General features: G+C 35.3%; 1 protein-coding gene across 1 annotated transcript; it reads right to left on the reverse strand.

Moving 5' to 3' along the window:
- Nucleotides 1-608: 608 nt before the first annotated feature.
- Nucleotides 609-20,913, reverse strand: LKRSDH (lysine ketoglutarate reductase/saccharopine dehydrogenase). Its single transcript, XM_073964931.1, has 7 exons — nucleotides 20,487-20,913; nucleotides 20,269-20,415; nucleotides 13,631-14,186; nucleotides 12,995-13,569; nucleotides 12,857-12,927; nucleotides 1,089-2,173; nucleotides 609-1,021 (listed from the first exon to the last, which is right to left on the reverse strand). Exons 1-7 carry the CDS (start codon nucleotides 20,565-20,567, stop codon nucleotides 726-728), a joined length of 2,811 nt encoding a protein of 936 aa, XP_073821032.1. The 5' UTR covers nucleotides 20,568-20,913; the 3' UTR covers nucleotides 609-725.
- Between the last annotated feature and the right edge of the window lie 881 nt (nucleotides 20,914-21,794).

Genomic DNA, 21,794 nt, shown 5'->3' on the forward strand with positions numbered 1-21,794 from the left:
CAAAATTTCGGAAAAGTTCAGTTTAGGGCCATCTCTCGAATCGCTTTGATTTTTGTTTTAGCGACTTGTATTCACTGCCCCCCATACGAAGGTACGTTGTCTAATACGTTGTCTAATAAAAAATCAACTAACAGCTTTTAAAATAGCATTACGTAACACTACACAACGTTTTAAAATTTCATGATTTTTGGTCAAGGTGAATGAAAAATGTTATAAGGAAATTAATTTCAATTGAAAAATATTACAAAGGAAATATTTTTCATTTCAAATTTTCATACAACTAGAATCCAGCCCCAGCTCTATTTGTTCACCCAAATATAAATTGTACCAAATTAGTACCATTTACCCCCAGTTTATGTATTTCGAAACGAAAATGTGTGCGCATGAAACACACCCAAACCTTAGTTTTGGAAACATTATTTCCTTTCCTTTTGTTTCAAAACAAAAAACAAATTTGAAAAGCACACTGAAATTTGGTAGTTTTTCTTGCGTATTCATTTTCTTATCGACATACATAAACAGGTCCTTAATACTTTTCGTACACATAAGTACGAATTTCCAAAACCATTTCACATACATCCTTGTCAACAATTTATATACAATGTTGATTCGTTCACATTTGTTACTTTATTCCATAAAAGTCGATTTAAAAATTCTTACACTAAAGATCTAAGATTAAATACAATATTACAACAAATATAATTACACAATTCTTATGTAGCACTCTATTGGATCCATTTTGAGGTTTCAGTGGCCGTCAATCCTTCAGCACGAAGGCGCTGAAGCATTGGTCGGTAGATGTCGGGAGTGAAGGGCAGTACAACACCACGTTCTTGAATCTCTCCATCTAAAATCATCTTGGCCGCAATTGCAGCTGGCTTACCAACAGTCATCGCCATGGCAGAATGACCCTGTGGCTGCCCGTATACAACAAAGTTAATGCCACGTTCCTCACGACGTCCGTCTTGCCACCGAATGCCTACTTCGTGGCGCAAAATAACCAAATCACGTTCATGACGTTCTGCAATAAAATTATTTAAACAATTAAAACATATCCACTGGCACTAGTAATTCTTTACAATAATTACCAAAGGCTAAACGCTTAGCAAGATAATGACTTAAAGTATCCAGTGGAGTGTTCAGTTTTACGACAGGGGTTTCATCCAACAAGCCTAAGCTTTCCAAAATGTCAGCATCTCCAATACGTTCAACCAATTTTTGCTTCAAATTTTCATAGAAAATACTGGTATCGACCAGACCCAACATATGGATAACGAGTTGACGCCATGTTAGATCAGGTCCACTAGGATGCAACAGCGAATGAGGTTCCGGATCAATTAAACCCAAAAGTTGCATGGGTTGAATGGATTCTGAGAAGCCTTTGTAACGAATTGTTCCCCTTAGGCAGGTGTGGATATCTCGGCCCAAACCATAAAGCTCGGCATATTTAGTAGAATCACGATTAGGGAAGCCTTCCAAGGCAAAGCCGGGTAAAAAGTCCAAGCTCTTTGGATTTGACATGAGATCACCACCTCCAGATATTTCCACAATTTGACCTTTACTCAAGTATTTGGCAGCGGACAGAGTATTCAATAGGACACCACGTGGAGACCAGGAGAATTTGTAGCGCAGGGCATTGTCTGAGTGTTCGGGAGCCGGTAAGCCACCACAAAAGCTGACAAATGACTCAACCACACCACCCTTTTCTTGAACTTCATGAATACATTCCAATGCCAAGAAATGATCGATACCAGGATCCAAACCAACTTCATTCATAATGGTAACACCATTGCGACGTGCCTCTTCGTGAAGAGCACTAATTTCATCGTTCACATAACTGGCTGTGACCATGTGGGTCTTTTCATCAACGCAATATCTCGCCACCAAGCCGTGTAGACTGTATGGCAATAGTGAGACTACAACATCAGCCTTTCCACAAAGCTCTTGCAGATGATCGGTGCCTTCCGTAACATTAAGATATACACTATCTACACCGGCATATTGGTTAGCCAAGCGATCGGCTTCTTCTTTGACCTGTGAGCAAACGGTAATCGAGACATCCTTTTCACGATGCAACCATTCAACCAAGGGAGCTGAAACCATACCGGCTCCCAAAACCAACACCTTTTTGTCAGCTTCTGAACGTCCTTCAATCTTGTGGCGTGAACGATAACTGTAAATCGAAGATGACAATTATAGCAAATACAAGTAAAATGTCGTTAAGTTCCGCCACGCCTCCACCAACAAATAATCTTAACAAAAATTTAATAATTAATAAATTGAATAATTCCTTTCCAATTTTACTACATCCTGGTGGTACCTTTATATCGGGTCCATATCAAAGTGTGTACATATCTTGACAGTTTTTGATGGAAAAGTTTTGTAACTGCAATGAACATCAAAATACCGAAAACAGGAGGTACCGTTATAGGGGGGTATACAACACATGGACCTATATTGACCGTTTTTGGTGGAGAAGTTTCGTGACAACAGAAAACCTCAAATGTCAAATTACAACTAGTTCGGATAAAAGTTAGCTAAAACAATTAAAATACCGAAAATCGGGAGGTACGGTTTTATGGGGCGTATACCAAAACATGGACCTATATAAACAATTTTTGGTGGATAAATGGTGTGACCACTAGAAACCTCAAATGTCAAATTACAGCAAGTTCGGTTTAAAATTTTAGCTAAAATACTCAAAATACCGAAAATCGGAATATACCGTTATCAAAACATAGACATATTTTGACGATTTCAGTGAAGAAGTTTCGTGGCAACAGAAAACCTCAATGTAAAATTACACCTAGTTCGGTTAAACATTGTATCGAAGCCAGTGTACGTAAAAATACTTAAAAAAAACATTTTCAATGGTTTCGTTTCGTATTTTTCATAGGAACAATACAAACTGAGGGGTGCCACCGTGTTACAATGGTATGTACACCCGTCTTGCACGCTGAAGGTCGTGGGTTCAATTCCCCTGAGTATTTCAGCCATGTAAAACGTCTCTACAAGTGGTGTCTTAAGACACGCCGTTCGGACTCGGCGATAAACAGTCGGTCCCATATCATTGACTCAATATGAAGTCTCCCTCCACTCCACAACAGCAGATAGAAAACAAAATAGTACTAAACGCATGTGAATAATTCAAAAACGTTTGGTGGTTGATAAAACATTCACCGCAGTATGCTGATGTTACCATATAGGGTTGTTAAACAATCACATGGGTGTGAGTGTGTCATTCATCATTTCTCACAGCAAACGCTTGCAAATAATTCTTTTAGTTTCGTTGGTGAATGCAACCACTTGGCACAGCATAGCCGAAGTACAGTTCAGCGTACGAATGGTTTTCATATTTTTGCATTGAAAGGTTTGCGGTTTTGTTTTAGTTGTGAGTACGAAACGATTCAGAGAAACTGAAAAGTTTGATGCTTTGTGTGATTGGTATGGGAATCGTTTTGTTTGCTTGTTCTTTGATCTAAGCCCCTCAAAATATCATATAATAGCTATATCAAAACGTGGGCAGATATAGCCCATCTTCGAACTTGATCTGCCTATGGCAAAAAGACACTCTGGTTCAAAAATATAGCGTTTTAGCTCAATTATTGTGGTCGCTAGAGTGACTACAAAAGACGTACATGGCTATATCGACTCAGAATGTTATCCTAATCAAGAATATATAGACTTTATAGGTTCGCAACTATTACTTCAATGCGTTACAAACGGAAAAACAAACTTAATGTACCCTCCATACTATGGTGGAGGGTATAAAACCACAGTGCAAAAAGTATAACTAAAAACGGGGCCGGGATGAACTTCTTATGCCCTCTACCACATGCAAGATCGGAATCTTCGATATCGATATTTTTCTGCATCGAAGTTTCCTAACCTTAGAAAACACAATATGTAAAATTTCATCAAATTTGAGGATAATTGAAAATGTGCCCCTAAATTTTTCTTTCGTTTGTATAACGCATGTAAACCGTAACGAGTATAAACGGCTTTAAATTCTACCGGAACGAACTTTTTATACCCTCCACCATAAATTATATTGAAACCAGATTTCAGCAATTTCAGTTCAATGACGTGGCTGAAACTTGAAAATTCTGAAAATCGAGTGGGACCGTTTTATGGGGCTATATCAAATTATCCAACAAAAAAAATATTACCAAAAGGGGGGTTTATAGTACTTTTTGGTAATCGTAAATACTTACAAAACCCCTTACTAACCCATTATTTTAACCAGGACATGTCGCATTGAAGAAGGTATTCTATAACCACTAGAATAAAAAACATATGTTCTATTTTTAGAGCAGTTGAGGTGGAATTTGTTTTCAATTTCAAACCCCTTCATATTTTTATTTTTTGCTCCCTGCTGGATTTGATCATGCGAACTTCTGATTTGTAGCCGAACACACTATACACTGTGCTACGCGTACGAACATTAAGGGTTGTCTAAACGCTTACATGTGCACCACCAACTGTTTTTTGTATTGTTAACTAAAAACTAGGGTGCCGACGGTGCACAATGGGAAAAAATTCAGATTTAGCGTGCAGGAAATGAAAGTCTATGTTTTATTGTATGTTTATCCATAATTATGATAAGAATAGCTTCAGAGTGCAATTTTTTCTTCATTTATTGATATATTTGGTCAATTTGCATTATTATATATTTTTTTGGTATACCTTCCAATTTTGCTAATTTTGAAGATTTTAGCCAAACTATTCAACAGAAATGGCTAAAAATTGGCATTAAGTCTTCGTTTTCAGACAGATAATGGTCGGTACAGGTCGACTTTTTGATATAGCCCCCAAAGAACGGTACCGCCCGATTTTCTATATTTTTAAAATGTCACACACATCATCCAACCGAAATGGCTGAAATCGGATTTAAATATATTTAATTTATGGTGCAGGGTATAATAAGATTTCAAAATTAGTTATAAAAACTTGTATTTAACATTTTGCATCAATGCATTTATTTTCCTGCTTGCACCCATATCGTGGGAACCCTAGGGCGGACTTTTTGATTTTGTATTTTCTTATCTGTTATGCTGTGATCAATTCCAAGTCATATCTGATCTCATTTATCAAAATTTTAGCCATTGTCGTAGTTTTATTTAAGACATACTTAGAAAAGCTTCCTTTCCGAATTGGCATATTTCCTAAAAATTGCTTTAAAACCAAAAGTCGCAGGTAAACATTTAAGACGTTATTCTAAACTAGATACATAAAAAATTAAAAAATATATATAAAATATTTCACAATAATATATTCACCGAATGCACACGTCTTTCGCAATTTTACTGCTCATAGGTCATAGTTAAAAAAAAAAAAACATTGTTCCACAACATCCCATACGGGACAAGGGAGACTTCTCTCATATCAATGAGTGCACCCCGATTCATATTAGCTCAATGATATGGGACCTACAGTTTATCGCCGAGTCCGAACGGCGTGTCATACGACACCACTTGCAGAGAAGTTTTACATGGCTGAAATACTCAGGAAATGTCGCCAACATTACTGAGGGGTATTTTGCCACCGTTGAAAATTTGATGTTGCCTAGTCGGGGAATCGAACCCACGACCTTCTGCGTGCAAGGCGGGTGTGCATACCATTGCACCACGGTGGCACATAGGTCATAGTTAACATTGTAAAAAATATTTGTTTCAAATGTACCGTTATTACGTTCAGACCAACTATTTCTAATTATTATAAATGACATTAAGTACAGTCAACACTCTAGTTCAATACTGTACTAACGTTTCATAGTTTTTTTTTAAGACCATTTTTGATTTTCTGATCGGTATTTTTCCACTGTGTGGTGAGGGTTGAACACACAACTCTAGGATTTGTAGCTGGACACACACGCTCTTTACCAGGGTTTCGGAGTCGGAGTCGAGCATTTTTGCTGGAGTCGGAGTCTTAATCCAAAAAAAATTAATCGACTCCGACTCCGGGCTATATTTTTCTACATTATAGAAATAAAACACTAAATTCGGCACACAATTTTTTTTTCAAAAACCCTTATTTATGTGAAAAGAAATCTATAAGAAAACATATAAGCGAACAGTACTTAGAGGACGATTTACAGAATATTTTCTATCCTTCAAAGTCTAGATTTTTTCAACTCCATTTTGATTACAAAATTGATGTGGAACACTTCTTTTGGACCAATTGATCTTTAATCTTTTGCAAGCAAAAGTAAAGTTCTATATCAATCGAGTTATAATTGAACATTTTACGTCTAAAGGTAGGGTCACATTAGGCAAATATTTGCCGAAAAATGACAAATATTTGTTTGCTTCAATCTGACCAGCAAATATTTTTCAAGGCCAAACAAGAAAACAGCTGATTTTGGGGAAACAAAACCATTTGCCAGCAAACAAAAAAAATTCCAGTTTGCCCATAATGTGAACACTCTTGAGCAAATATTTTTCACTCTTTTGAGCAAATATTTATTTGGTCTTACAAAAGTTTTGTAAGAGCAAACAAGGGCAAATATCTGCTGAAACACATTGTTGTCACCTATTAAAAAAGGATATTATGAATATAAAAAAGTTAACATTACTTGTAAATATGTAATACAAAGTGAATATTTAATGAATACACAAATAAAAAACTGAAAGGTGAGTGTGTATTCTCTGATACTGAATGATGCCCAAAATCAATTTTTCCGAATTCTCTGGACCAAATTTGATAAAATTATAGGTGAAGATTTGTTAGATATAGGAATAGGCGAGCTGTTTTTATAACGGAAAATAGAAGAGGCAAAACGCGAAATTTTAGAGATTTATTGTGGAATCTATCGTTGATGGATGTCTTGGAAGTAGAATACCGCTATCCAAACCTATGTATTTTGGAAAACCTCATAATTAGAGAAAATATTTCTAAATTTAGTCAGTGGGACTGCAAAAATGCCATGAACACTAATTTCAACGCTTGCATTACAATTAAATAATTATTTTGGTTATTATTGTACTACTTCGTTGATTTATTTTTTAGTGTCTATTGTCTTCAAGAAGTCGGCCAATTTTTACAAAAAAAAAAAACTACATCTTTATCACGGTGCGCCTGGTAGGTGCTTACACCTGGGAAGTTTCGTGGATTCTGAAACGCGCTGCCGTTTAAAGTTCATATTTTTCTGGGGTTTTTGCTGGTTTTTTATTTTGTTTGGAAACAGCAAATCCTATCGAAATTGAACTAAAGAAGGCGTTGAATGGAAATTATCTTCAAGGATTTTGCTTGAAGTCTTATAGAAATTGGACTAGAGATAATCTTATAGCTGTGAATATTCTCTACAGCTTTTGTAATTTTTTCCTAGATTGTAATATTTCTTGAGATATATTACTTTAAATTGTGACATTGCTGTCACATGCAGTTATAAGCAGTCGATGGAGTCAGTGCATTATCCCAATTTGAACTTCTATATCTCAAACATTGTAAACAATAGGAAAACGTCATAATGGTCAATCGTGTATAGAATTTTCAATTCTACATTTTCACTTGCGGTTTCCAAGCCAAATCTTGAACGCCTATAAAGACCCGAAAAATGTGAACATTGATTAAATATCGCTTAGGCGATTTTTTGTTTTTTGATTTTTCATTGAACATTATAGTTTCAAAATCCGAAAAACTTCCCAGGTGTAAGCACTTTCCATTCCAAATTGATTCAGGCGCACCGTGTTATCTGTCAATTTATGCCATGTTCATACCAGCATTTGAATCACGTCGTTCGTTCTCATAATTACGTACACGAATTAAACCGTTCATACGACATGGTACACAATTCATAGCAACATGATTCATATTTTCATGATTTTTGTTTACTGATTTTAAAGAAAGTTTCAGCCAAAAGACGAGGAAAGTTAATTGATATGAACTGAAAAAATATTTATCCTTCTTTCAGATATCTATTTAATATTAAATTCTATTATTTTCATTCATGTTTTCTATTTTTTCTCACAATTTTGGTGTTTTCAGTATATTTTCAATTTTTTATTTTAAAAATTAACGAGAGAGACCTGCCACAATAACTTTTGGTAGGTATACAGACATTCCGGCAGGCATTTGATTTTTGTATCTAAATTTTTACGCGAATTTGAAACGATGGACAAGAAATGCAAGTGCAATGAAAGAGAAGACACAATTTGCTATGATTTGAATGTACACTAGTCGTTAAACCGTTTACTTTTCATTCATATTTTGCAGTTTTTCTAAAACTGTTTGGGTTTTTTATAGATTTTAAAATTTTGTATTTTTCCTGTCATAGTTAATTTATTTCGATAAATTCTCTCATTTGTTAGAGATGGGACATATTTTATCGTCGTTCTGAGAGTAATTTAAATTGAACAATGTACACAAATCGTTGTTCGTTCTCAATATTTTGTATGGGAAATGAAGTAATTGTATCGTAATTTGGGGTCGAACAACGAATGGAGAGCGAAACACCGTCAGTCTGAACAAGGCATTAATAAACTAGCACAAAAAATCCTTTTTTGGTTTTGAAAACATTACATTGCAAACTAAAAATTAAAAGCTGTTAATAAAAATAATATTCCAAAGCACAATGTCAATGTGCAATCATATACATATGTACATATGTATGTATGTACATACATTCGCTGCAATACGCAAATAAACTCATTCCGCAAAGGCACCCATTGCCAAACAGATGGTATTTTATTCCCATTCTCCACAACAAACAATAAACGAAACGCCATATTTTTATACCCTCCACCATAGTATGGAGGGTATATTAAGTTTGTTTTTCCGTTTGTAACGCATTGAAATACTCATTTGCGACCCTATAAAGTATATATATTCTTGATCAGGGTAAAATTCTGAGTCGATCTGTGCACGTCCGTCCGTCTGTGGTAATCACTCTAGCATCCACAAAAATGGAGATAGAACGCTGAAATTTTGGGAAAATGCGTCTTTTGTTTGCAGGCAGGTCAAGTTCGATGATGGGCTATATCGGTCCACGTTTTGGTATAGCCCCCATATAACGGTACCCCCCGATTTACGGTATTTTGACGTTTTTAGCTACATTTTCAGACCGATGTAGCTATAATTTGACACTTAGGGTTCTTAAGGGTCAATAAACTTATATAACAAAAGTTGTGGACATAGGTCCACGTTTTGGTATAGCCCCCATATAACGGTACGCCCCGATTTACGGTATTTTGCCGTTTTTAGCTACATTTTCAGACCGATTTAGCTATAATATGACATTTAGGGTTCTTAAGTGTCAATAAACTTATATAACAAAAGTTGTGGACATAGGTCCTCGTTTTGGTATAGCCCCCATATAACGGTACCCCCCCCCCCCCCCCCCCCCCATTTACGGTATTTTGACGTTTTTAGCTACATTTTCAGACCGATGTAGCTATAATTTGACATTTAGGGTTCTTAAAGGTCAGTAAACTTATATAACAAAAGTTGTCGACATAGGTCCACGTTTTGGTATAGCCCCCATATAACGGTTCCCCCCGATTAACGGTATTTTGCCGTTTTTAGCTACATTTTCAGACCGATTTAGCAATAATTTGACATTTAGTATTCTTAAGTGTCAATAAACTTATATAACAAAAGTTGTGGACATAGGTCCACGTTTTGGTATAGCCCCCATATAACGGTACCCCCGATTTACGGTATTTTGCCGTTTTTAGCTACATTTTCAGACCGATTTAGCTATAATATGACATTTAGGGTTCTTAAGTGTCAATAAACTTATATAACAAAAGTTGTGGACATAGGTCCACGTTTTGGTATAGCCCCCATATAACGGTACGCCCCGATTTACGGTATTTTGCCGTTTTTAGCTACATTTTCAGACCGATTTAGCTATAATATGACATTTAGGGTTCTTAAGTGTCAATAAACTTATATAACAAAAGTTGTGGACATAGGTCCTCGTTTTGGTATAGCCCCCATATAACGGTACCCCCCCCCCCATTTACGGTATTTTGACGTTTTTAGCTACATTTTCAGACCGATGTAGCTATAATTTGACATTTAGGGTTCTTAAAGGTCAGTAAACTTATATAACAAAAGTTGTCGACATAGGTCCACGTTTTGGTATAGCCACCATATAACGGTTCCCCCCGATTTACGGTATTTTGCCGTTTTTAGCTACATTTTCAGACCGATTTAGCAATAATTTGACATTTAGGGTTCTTAAGTGTCAATAAACTTATATAACAAAAGTTGTGGACATAGGTCCACGTTTTGGTATAGCCCCCATATAACGGTACCCCCGATTTACGGTATTTTGACGTTTTTAGCTACATTTTCAGACCGATTTATTTATAATGTGACATTTAGGGTTCTTAAGTGTCAATAAAGTTATATAACAAAAGTTGTGGATATAGGTCCACGTTTTGGTATAGCCCCTATATAACGGTACCCCCGATTTACGGTATATTGACGTTTTTAGCTACATTTTCAGACCGATTTAGCTATAAATTGACATTTAGGGTTCTTAAGTGTCAATAAACTTATATAACAAAACTAGTGGACGTAGATCAATGTTTTGGAATAGCCCCTATATAACGTTACCACCCGATTTCAGGTATTTTGACGATTTATGTCGCATTTCTAGACCGAATTAGCTATAATTTGATATTTAGGGTTCTTAGTGACCAAAAAAATTATATTCGAAAAAATTATGAACATAGGTACATGTTTTGGTATAGATCCATATAACGGTATCTCCTGATTTTCGGTATTTTGAGATTTTTACCTACAAGTTTTAACCGAATTAACTGTAATTTGAACATTTGACATTTGAAGTTCTTAGTGGTCACCACACCTCTCCACCTAAATTGTCTGAAATTTTGGGAAAATGCGTCTTTGGTTTGCAGGCAGGTCAATTTCGATGATGGGCTATATCGGTCCACGTTTTGGTATAGCCCCATATAACGGTATCCCCGATTTACGGTATTTTGACGTTTTTAGCTACATTTTTAGACCGATGTAGCTATAATTTGACATTTAGGGTTCTTAAATGTCAATAAACTTATATAACTAGTGGACATAGGTCCATGTTTTGGAATAGCCCCCATATAACGCTACCGCCCGATTTCAGGTATTTTGACGTTTATATTCACATTTCTAGACCGAATTAGCTATAATTTGATATTTAGGGTTCTTAGTGACCAAAAAACTTATATTCGAAAAATAATTGTGAACGTAGGTCCGAGTTTTGGCAATTTTAGCTACAATTTTTAATCGAACTAACTGTAATTTGACATTTGAAGGTTGTAGTGGTCACCACACATCTGCATCAACAATTTTCAACATAGCCCCAATATAACGATACTTCCCGATTTTCGGTGCTTTGAGGATTTTACTTAAAATGTTTAACCGAACGTAGGTCCATGTTTTTGTATAGCCCCAAAACAAACCTCCCGATTTTCCGTACCTTAGCTTTATTTTTTGGACGAACTTTCTGTAATTTGAAATTTAAAAGTCAACAAAAATTCTACAACAAAAATTGTTCATTTAAGTTCATATTTTCGTATAGCCCAGATACCTCCGAACTAGCTGTTAATGACATTTGAAGTTCCCACGTTATGTACCGATTTTGGGTATTTTGAGGATTCTAGCTAAATTTTTTAACCGAATTAGGAGTTGTTTGACATTAAAGGCTCCCATCAAAAACTGTCAACGTAGGCCCATGTTTTATTATAACCCCTATATAACAGTACCTCCCAATTTCTAGCCCACCAAATATTGTCAACAGTTAGATATAGGCACCATAAAAAGGGGCCTCCCGAATGAGGCATTTTATGTACATTATCTGACATTTTAACGTACCCACTTAAAGTTGGGGTCAAGAATGAAAACTAATTATTCCATTTTAGTTCAGAATATTTTATGGTGGAGGGTATGAAAAGTTCGGCCCGGCCGAACTTAACGCTTTTTTACTTGTTTATTTCTCTCTTTAAATTTTTCTAGTCCAAATAAATTTATGTTTGTCGACAGTTTGCTCAAACAGTTTTTGGATGAAAATATTTTTTCAAATGTGAACACATGGCAAACATGTTTGCCCGTTGCGTTATTTGTCACTGTTTGAGCAAACAAAATAGGCCAAATATTTGCCTCTAATGTGAACGCAAACAAAAATTTGCATGAAATTCACATTTGTTTGGGCAAATATCAGGAAACAAATTTAGAGCAAATATTTGCCTAATGTGACCTTACCTTAAGTCCTACAAGTTTTCTGTCAGAAGACCTACTGGTCTTCTCAAAAATACCAATAACTAACATCGCAGGAGGCATTTTTGTGTCAAATTATAAAGATATATCTTACATACTGCGATATTTATATATGCTGATCTAGAATATATATTTATATATATACTTTATAGGGTCTCCGACGAATATTTCGATGTGTTACAAACGGAATGACAAACTGGGTATAAATGAAGAACCCGAGATTGATGACGAACCTAATCAACGTTTTTTTCTGTTACCTGATGAAGTTTGGATGAAATGGAATAATTACTGGGAAGAATGGACTAATACCCCGTTTAGCCTATGCTTGGTTTAGCAAGATGTAATTTAAGTTGTCATTTTCATACAATATATGTCAAATAAATCGAGATAATCTACTTAATTTTCGCATAAGTTTGTTAATACAGGATGGCGAATTAACAAAACTTTATATTAATCTACCTCATCTACTTTCGTGAACCATTATGAACCATTATGTCCGACAGCAATGAAGTGCACCAATTGTATACGTAGTTCTAAATGTTGTCCACATAGTGGAGCCTATAAGAAAGTTTGCCCTGCTTGAATATTAGCCAATTTTAGGTAGTTGTTAACCTTTACAATTATAACTTACTTGTTGGATTCACGCAATTCCTGAATGTATTGATAATTATCCGTCAACTTCCCATTACTGGCAATGATAGCCTGAAATAAGAAAATAAGACATTTGGTCTCCATAATTTCGTCAAACTATATGTTGCAGCTAACTCACAGATTTAATAGGGTATGGGAAATTTTCATCTTCCAATGGCTTCTTGGCATCACTTCTTATAATGTCACTAACGAAGGGGGTCAACAATTCACCAAACATATCGGTAGCTTCACGTGGTATCTGTGTTGGCATATTGTCAATGGAGCAAACCAAAACACCGGGACCCTTGAAACTCTTGGTATCCTTGTTGCGATCGGCATCGTACAGACAGAAGGGTGTATCAATTGTTGTACATTCATTCATGAATTCAATGGAACCGCCAGGATCAGCCGAAATATCACAGATGGCCAACATTCGGTGAGGCAAGGAGGGGCTGCCCTTACTTGTTGGTAGCCAAGGAGTATTGGCAGGACGCAGCAAATTCTTGGCATCTGGAATGCTGATCAATTTGGGACTGCCCACAGCCCAATAAATACCATTCACAATGACAGAAGCGTAAGGGGCAATCTTCTGACTAAATGTGGAAATGTAACGTTCAGGGAATTCATCATACTCTTTGGCATCAAAGCCACCACCCTCACGGCGTTCCAAGTGATCGGAACGGCTAACCTCACAGCCGTAAAGTTTGTTTTGACCTGAAAGTAGATTAGTATATATTTAGTTTCAGACAAATTGTTTATTCCAATTTGAACTTACTTCCATGTTCGGCAACTTTTCTCAACATCTCGGGAGGCACATATTCAATTGGCAATTCCTGGAATACTTCCTGAGCACCCTGCGATACATTTCCCGAGCCTGTGAACACAAATGTAAGGGGACCAATTGACTTTGGCATCATGCCTAAGGCGATTTCGTAACCACAATCTCGAATGGCTTGACGAGCCATCGACGAGTTGCGATAATTATGTGCGGGACCAATGTGCATAAAGGGTGTATGATGACCCAAAGCCAATAAACGCAAACCCAAGCCATGCAAAATATTTACCATGCCAGCTACACCAGCGTATTTGCCGAAAGCCACTTGTCTGGCTCCTCGTTCATCGATGATGCGTTCGTAATCAATTAAACGAATTTTCTTCTCCAAAATTGCATCCAACAAAGGCATGTTCGATTCCTGTGCCTTGATGGTATGCGAAAAGAAACAGTAGGTCTTGCCAGGTATGAGAGCATCGATGGGTACTTGTTTTACACCAAAAATAACAGACGCTTCACTAATATCCTCTTGAATAATGGCACCAGCTTGCAGATAAGCCTGTGGATAACAGTAAAAACACAAAAAAAAACAATTTGATAAGAATTCGCCAAAACTAATCGGGGGGACAGTACACACCCATTTAATCGTTCACTGCGATAGGATTATGCCCTAAATTAAGTCACATGTGAACATGAAGTGGGTTTCCTTATCGAACATTGCATTATCACAGATGCGTATCTGAATAATTGTTGTAGCTGATTTCAGTTAATCAAAGCTTATTGTTATATGGTTCGCTAGTCAATCGTTCGTATTTACCTTCTTTTCCCCCTAATATCAGTCACATTAATCTGCTTGATTTGAGAATTTTGAATTATGACTGTGCGTTATTATTATTCTATTCTTAGTTATTTAGCGAGTTGTTAGTCTACACTTCAAATTTGAATGTTTGCAAAGGCCGATAATGTTTCGACTTGCTGTACATAAAATAATCCTATTGTTCATGTTTTGGCATTGTTCGGCGTGAATTGTGCGATACGATAAAAGAAGTGCACAAATCATCAGTGCAAGTTTTTGAATGGAAATTTCCATTGTGGTTTTGATTAAAGCAAAACAAAATTATTGACAATTGCTTATATTTTGGGGGATCGAGAGATTGCCGTAATTCCTTTTTAGGTTATCCTAGAATATATTTTTATTGCCTTCAAATGCAAGTAAAATACAGATGCAATTTTATTAGTATCAGCTTAGGTATTAAATACAGGAAAATTAACACATGTACATAGTTGAGATATTTTGAAATCTCTCGTTACGATGGACTGGTGCCTTTATTATTAGGATAAACTATATAAATAAATTTGATCCAAAACCCTTATATACGAAATGTTATTGCGATCGGATAAGGTTAACCCGTGTCAACCTAGCCATCTTTGTTTCCATAGCAATTTTTATGGGGCCAAAGGCGCATTTTCACAAAAATTCTCTAAATGTCACAATTATGGTCCGATCGATGGAAACACTTTACCAGTTCACTATTGTGGCTAAAAAACGATTTCTACATAACATTTTGAAAATCAGTTCGGATTTTGATAAATCTACATAGGTATAGGTCACTCTATTGTACATTATCATAACATAGTAGACGTATTGTTAGGACAATTTTATGTAGAGGTCGCAGATAGGAGTTCCCGAACAATTTCAAAACTATTTTTTCCATAGTGTTATGACTTTTTCACCTTTTTCTCACAAAATCTTTCCTGTTGCTAGAATGAATGAACTTTTGCCTATTAATGACTAAAAAATAATGTATAAAACTAACAAACATGTTTTGTAAACTTTTTTGAAAAATTAAGTAAATTGAATTGGAATGACCGAAATTCCATATAAATATTGAAAAGGGTAACGCACAAACCACTTTAAATTAATATGATATATGAAATAACATTATATATGATATAAAATGATATATACATTGTATGTCATGATATGGTGATAAATTTAGTAAGAAACAAAAGGTTTTGTCATTTTGATTATAATGTCTAAAAAGCTTATATAGAAAAATTTATCGAATCACCTTATAATTAAAGTTTTGTTTAATATTGGGTAAAAAAAACTCATCAAAATAAAATACAGGGATACGAGGTTGTAAAAAAGTCACAACCCTAGCGTACATATTCTAAAATCACTTTAATAAACTCTAAACAATACATCTCCTGCAGTGGAATTCTATAACTCATTTTTTTAATTTACCGACAAAAATCGGTAACATTAAAACGCAAAATTATGAATGAAACTTATCAATAAAAGTTGACTGCACTATTGCTATCGGTAGAATTTAGCAACAGCTTTATTTTGGTTGTTAACTTACCGAAAAATTTCGTTAATTATCGAAATTATAAGCAATTTAATTTTACCGATATTTGTCGGTAACTCGAAAAATGAGTTACAGAATTCCACTACTGGGGCTCAATTCTGTTTCTATGAAAATGTGAAATGAAAAATTTTATAAAGGACAAAAATGTCAAATGAAACAAATTATTTTTCATTTCAAATTTTCATAGAACAAGAATCCAGCCCCTGGTTACCCAAAAATGTGTAACAATTTGTACAAATTGACATAATATGCCTTTCAGTGTACTCGATAATTTGTAGTAATTAGGTATGTTCCAGAACCTGCAAGAATCACTATTTTTTACTACGATAACATTTTTTCATTTATGTTATCGAAAAAATAGTAAAAATGTTTCGAATTTTGACAGTTGTATAACTAAAGTGCAGTACACATTTTGTCTGTTCCAGAACTGCAAGAATCTACTAATTTTTTTTTTTTTTTTTCGATAACATAAAGGAAAAAATATTATCGTAGTAAAAACTAGTAGCTTCTTGCAGGTTCTGGAACAGAGCAATTGTCAGTTTTGAATGTCGATTTTTCGCAATTATCGATAACTGTCCAACCTTCCAGCAACCACAAAATATTTTGTGGTTGCATAATGAATGACAAAAATAAACGGCCACACTAGCAAGCAACAACAAGCTGTCATTCAAAACTAACAATTTGCACCCAACTTAAAAGTTGATAAAAAATGTGTTTCAGCAACATTTAATAAAAATTATCGAATAAAAGGACAAACCTAAAGTTTTCTTTTAACACAATTTTTGACAGTTCTTCACTGATAATTTACAAGTTTTTGCAGGAGTAAATAGCAGGTTATGACTTTTTATCCCTATATCATAGCGTAATGAGTTTCTACATAAGACTAAATAAAATCTTAATTATAAGGTGATTCGGTGAAAAAACCTCACGCACAAAATTATTTTAAATATTGAATTTCTGAGAAGTATGGGTAGTTTTTTTAAGTTACTGCTAACAGATACATATATGGTTAAAAATAGTCTTTAGAGCCACATGGGATAACCAAACTGACATAGCATTGGTATCTCACTAATTATACCCTCAGCCTTTAGGCTAAAGAGGGTATTTACACTTTGATACGACCAAAAATGTGCCTCATCGAAATAATGGTTTTAGACCCCAAGTATGTTTGTACGATATCCGTTTCAGACAATTTTGAGTAGATCTAGCAATGTCCGTCCGTCTGTCTGTCTGTCTGGCTGGCTGGTGCGCACGATAACTCTCGAACGGATCAATCGATTCGGTTCAAATTTTGGGTATCGAATTATTTTGTCCAGATTCGATTTAAGTTCGAAGATGGGCCATATTGGTCCACTCCTTCAGGTACCTCCCCCACAAATGTTCAAAAATTGTCGCAAAACTTGTGCGCACGATAACTCTTGTAGGGAATAACCGATTTGGTCCATACTTTGCACATCGTGTAATTTCTACCAAACTTAGATGAGGTTTCAATATGGACTCAATCGGTCCAGTCCTTCGGGTACCTCCCACACAAAAGTTCAGTTTAGGACCTGGTCTTTGATTTTTGTTTACGCAAGTTGTATTCGCTGTCCTCTATACGACGCTGTAAGTTTCATTAGGGGCAAGTCCATACTTCCTGAGGAAATAGCCTGAAAGTTACAAAAAGCCCTATGACACCGTGTGTAATGGTTGGAGCGCAAAATTTGTGCGTACGATAACTCTTGAAGGAAGTTACCGATTTGGTCATTACTTTGCACATTATGAAATTTCTACCAGACTTAGATGAGGTTCCAATATGGACTCAATCGGTAAACTCCTTCGAGTACCTCCCACACAAAATTTCGGAAAAGTTCAGTTTAGGACCTGCTCACGAATCGCCTTGGTTTTTGTTGTAACATCTTGTATTCACTGTCCCCTATACGAAGGTACAAGTTTCCTCAGGGGCAAGTCCATACTTCCTGAAAAATAGCCTGAAAGTTGAAAAACAAACCCTATGACACCATGTTTATGGGTGGAAGCGCAAGATAATTCTCGAACAGAAATGCCGATTCCGGCCAAAATTTGGCCTTCGTAATATTGTTTCCAAACTTAGTTTAAGTTCGTAGATAAGCCATATCGGTCCACTCCTTCAGGCACCTACCCCACAAAAGTTCAAAAATATTCGGAAAAATTCTGCTCACGATAACTCTTGATGGGAGTGACCGATTTGGTCCATACTTTACACATTCTCATAATATCTACCAGATATAGATCAGGTTCGAATATGGACTATATTTGTCCACTCCATCCCGTACCTCCCACACAAAATTTTGGATAAGTTCACTTTAAGACCTGCTATTGAATCACTTTGATTTTTGTTGAAGCAACTTACATTCGCTGCCTCAATTACGATGGTAAAAGTTATTTCAGGGGCAAGTCCATACTTCTTGAGAAAACAGCCCGAAGGGTGTAAAAACCCCCTATGGCACCCCCATGGTCTATGTCGGTCCATTCCTTTAAGTACTTTTTCCGCAAAACTTTTGAACTTTAATCCTAATCAACATTTTTGTCGGTTCATACGACCAAAATTTTGAAACCCCCTAACTACATAAGTTTTTTGTGAAAAAAGTGTTTCAATTTGCCCATGCTGAGGGTATATCTCTGTCGGCAAAGTCGACTGATACTTTTTTACTTGTTTTCTTTAAATCTGAGAATCATCAAAATAATTCATTTTATAATTTAAAAAAACAAATCAACATTTTTTCAAAGTGGTTTGGACGGAATAAACGTTATTTTAGTTATTAGTAAGCTTAAGTTTATTCATGTGGGTAACAGGAAATAATTTTTTGCTCTGTTCCAGAACCTGCTAGTATCTTCTGTTCTTCTTTTCTTTTTACTGCGATAACATTTGTTCTTTTATGTTATCGGAAAAAATAGTAAAAATTAGTAGATTATTGCAGTACTGGAACATACCATTTGAGAATTTTTCTTTTATTTCATACATTTTTTCAAAAAATATACTTTTTAAATCGATTTATGCGTGAACTTTTTTTTTATACTTCAATGGAATAAAAAGTTCATTCATTCGTGCTACAGGAAATCATTTTTGAGAAAAAATTTCGAAAAGTCATAACCCTAATACACATAATATCAATGACAGTGCTGTCAGGACCTTGATCCACCAATTGAATTAAATTATTATTATTGTTAGAAAAATTCAAAAATAACAAGATATATGGTCTGTTCCAGAACTGCAAGAATCTACTAATTTTTACTATTTTTTCCGATAACATAAAGGAAAAAATGTAATCGTAGTAAAAAATAGTAGCTTCTTGCAGGTTCTGGAACAGAGCAATACATTCAATCATACATAAAGGTTTGCTTGGTCACAGGTAGAAATGTTTAAAGTAGTTCTCTTAACACCACCGTTATCATTACCGTTATCAGGACCCCAATAAAAGTGGTACGAGCCTTGCCCCCTTCAGATATGAAATATCTTACATTCTACAAACACATACACATAAAAATAGACAGTTTAGAAGTCTTGCATTGAAATAGAAAGTCGTCAAGTTGTTGCTGTGGCACTTCAAAACAATCTCACTTATCTGTTGATAACATAGGGTGGAGATATAAATCAAAGTATCATACATATATTAAAAACACAATGCTATACTAATCTACAATATTTATAGAAAATCTAAGCAGATTGATTTTCTCATTTAATCACATATTTCAATTATTTACTTGAATCACTTTTAATAATAACAACAAACAAATCCAGATAGAGATAGTTCAGCAACAAGTTCACAATTGTGACAAATGTGTAAATCTCAAATGTCTAGAAGGGAAGACCGCTGAAAGTGCAGCTAAATTTTTAATTTTAATAAAAACATGAGAGTGGATCAAAACAGTCCTAAATTGATAAATTTTTTATTTTGTTTTAGGTTATTAATATGAACTCGAACTTTCTTCAAAAAAGAGCCTAAACAACGTCTACATGTACCTTGACTGAAAGTGTATTAGCAGTGACTCTGCGTTTGCTGTCTGTGCACTGTATCATAATTTGTTGTTGCAAATATTTGCAGATGATAAGCATTATGGGGCAGTCATATGAATATCATCCAGAAACATATAAAACGTCAGTGTGTTTTTGTGCTTGAAATAATTATTTCAAGGGCAACTTTAAAACATTCACACATACTTACATATGCAAGTACATACATAGATGTTTATAGTTAAATCACTTTTCCAAAAAGATTTGTTCGGCTCGAGTTACTGCCACGTACTTACCTGCATTGGATATGCACGACGATTCGATGGTTGCACTATAACCTTAACACCTTGTTTAACCAACTTCTGGACATGCGAGGGACCTAATGCAGCTCTACGCTCCCACACCGATTGATCTTCACGACGTATAGCTATAACACGCCCATGCTACATTGAAAGAATTTTGGCAAATTACTTTGGACCTTGTCTTACTTCAGCTTTCTCTTTGAAATACTTACATGACGCCACCTACTAAATGGTTTTGTAAAAACTTCTTTTGTACAGCATGCTGCTGCACGAGATTGCAATAATCGCATCATATTGCCAGCATACGTATCTTAGCCTCGGGTATACTTTAGATTTCGCTGCAATATATTTACTGCTGATATGGTTGATTATTCGTTTAAAATTTTTAAAACGGTATGCGCTTATGGAGGTCCGTTGTATTCAACAGCTGAAATACTTCTGACCAAAATCGCTTAGGAGCCGAGCCCCTATCAGATTTACGGTTTTTTCTTTTTTGTTCTCAAGTGCCTGTGCCTGCAACATTGAGTTTGTATTGGTGCCGAAGAAGTTGTAGTGGTAGTGACGTTATTTTTTGAATGAAAGATGGTGCAAAATTGTTGTGGATTTCCCTCGTTGTTGACTCTATTCATTGTACCACCACAACTCTTTCGCATGTGTGTTGCATGCTTGCTTGTTGTTGTTTTAGTTACACTGATAACGTCCAGACATAATCTCATGCGGCTGGGCAAAAAAGTCCGATATTGAGTGCGATTACAGTTCTGAGGTTCCTATGTAAACACACATGCGTATGTACACACTCAATGAGGAGTTATATTGACTCTGAACTTGATTTGTATTTATCCCAGATCGATGATAATTTCTCATTAGAATTGTTGTTGTGCCCTGAGATTATGTGAACATATCACATTAGTGTGTGCAAGTGTGTATGTATGTCACCACACAACTAAGTTTTATGGTTCATTGGTAGTCACTTATCTTGTTTTGACTTAAAGTGGATTTTGTCCTGATACTAAAACAGTTTGAAATACTTGAGATATTTTTAATAATGTCAGTGTTTATTTAATGGGAAAATATTTTAAAATATATATGTACATATGTACAATAAACTATAGTGAGTGTTATAAATTAATTAACAATATTTAATTCATATGTACCTATGTTAAAATCTAATCCTTTTGAGACAGTTTAGTGCCTATTTAGTAATGTCCTTGATTACTGGCGCAGACGATAGCTCTCGAACCGAGTAAGCTATTTCACCCCAAAATTTGTGCAGATTTATATTTCTTCTAAACTTAGTTTAAGTTCGATAATGGACAATTTCGAATAATTTTGCTGAAATAAATCCGAGACTCCAACTCAAATTTTAAAAATCGTTTATTTAATGTAAATTCCGCACAAATTTATAAATTCTTTCGAAATATCAAAAATTCATTTTACTGGGAACTCTGTTTAGTGGAATTTAAAAATTAATTCGATTAAATCTATGGTACAAGAGAGGTATCATGGCGCAAGAAAGAAGA

The sequence above is a fragment of the Musca autumnalis genome, unplaced genomic scaffold (genome assembly GCF_047663935.1).
Source record: "Musca autumnalis isolate F117 unplaced genomic scaffold, ASM4766393v1 scaffold_2, whole genome shotgun sequence".
In the NCBI taxonomy this organism is placed as follows: Eukaryota; Metazoa; Arthropoda; class Insecta; order Diptera; family Muscidae; genus Musca; species Musca autumnalis.

Coding starts and splice junctions, on each gene's coding strand:
- LKRSDH (XM_073964931.1), bottom strand. CDS start 20,567: ATGATGCGATTATTGCAATCTCGTGCAGCAGCATGCTGTACAAAAGAA. Junction 13,570..13,630: donor AAAAGTTGCCGAACATGGAA/GTAAGTTCAAAT, acceptor ATCTACTTTCAG/GTCAAAACAAACTTTACGGC. Junction 1,022..1,088: donor TGCTAAGCGTTTAGCCTTTG/GTAATTATTGTA, acceptor ATTTTATTGCAG/AACGTCATGAACGTGATTTG.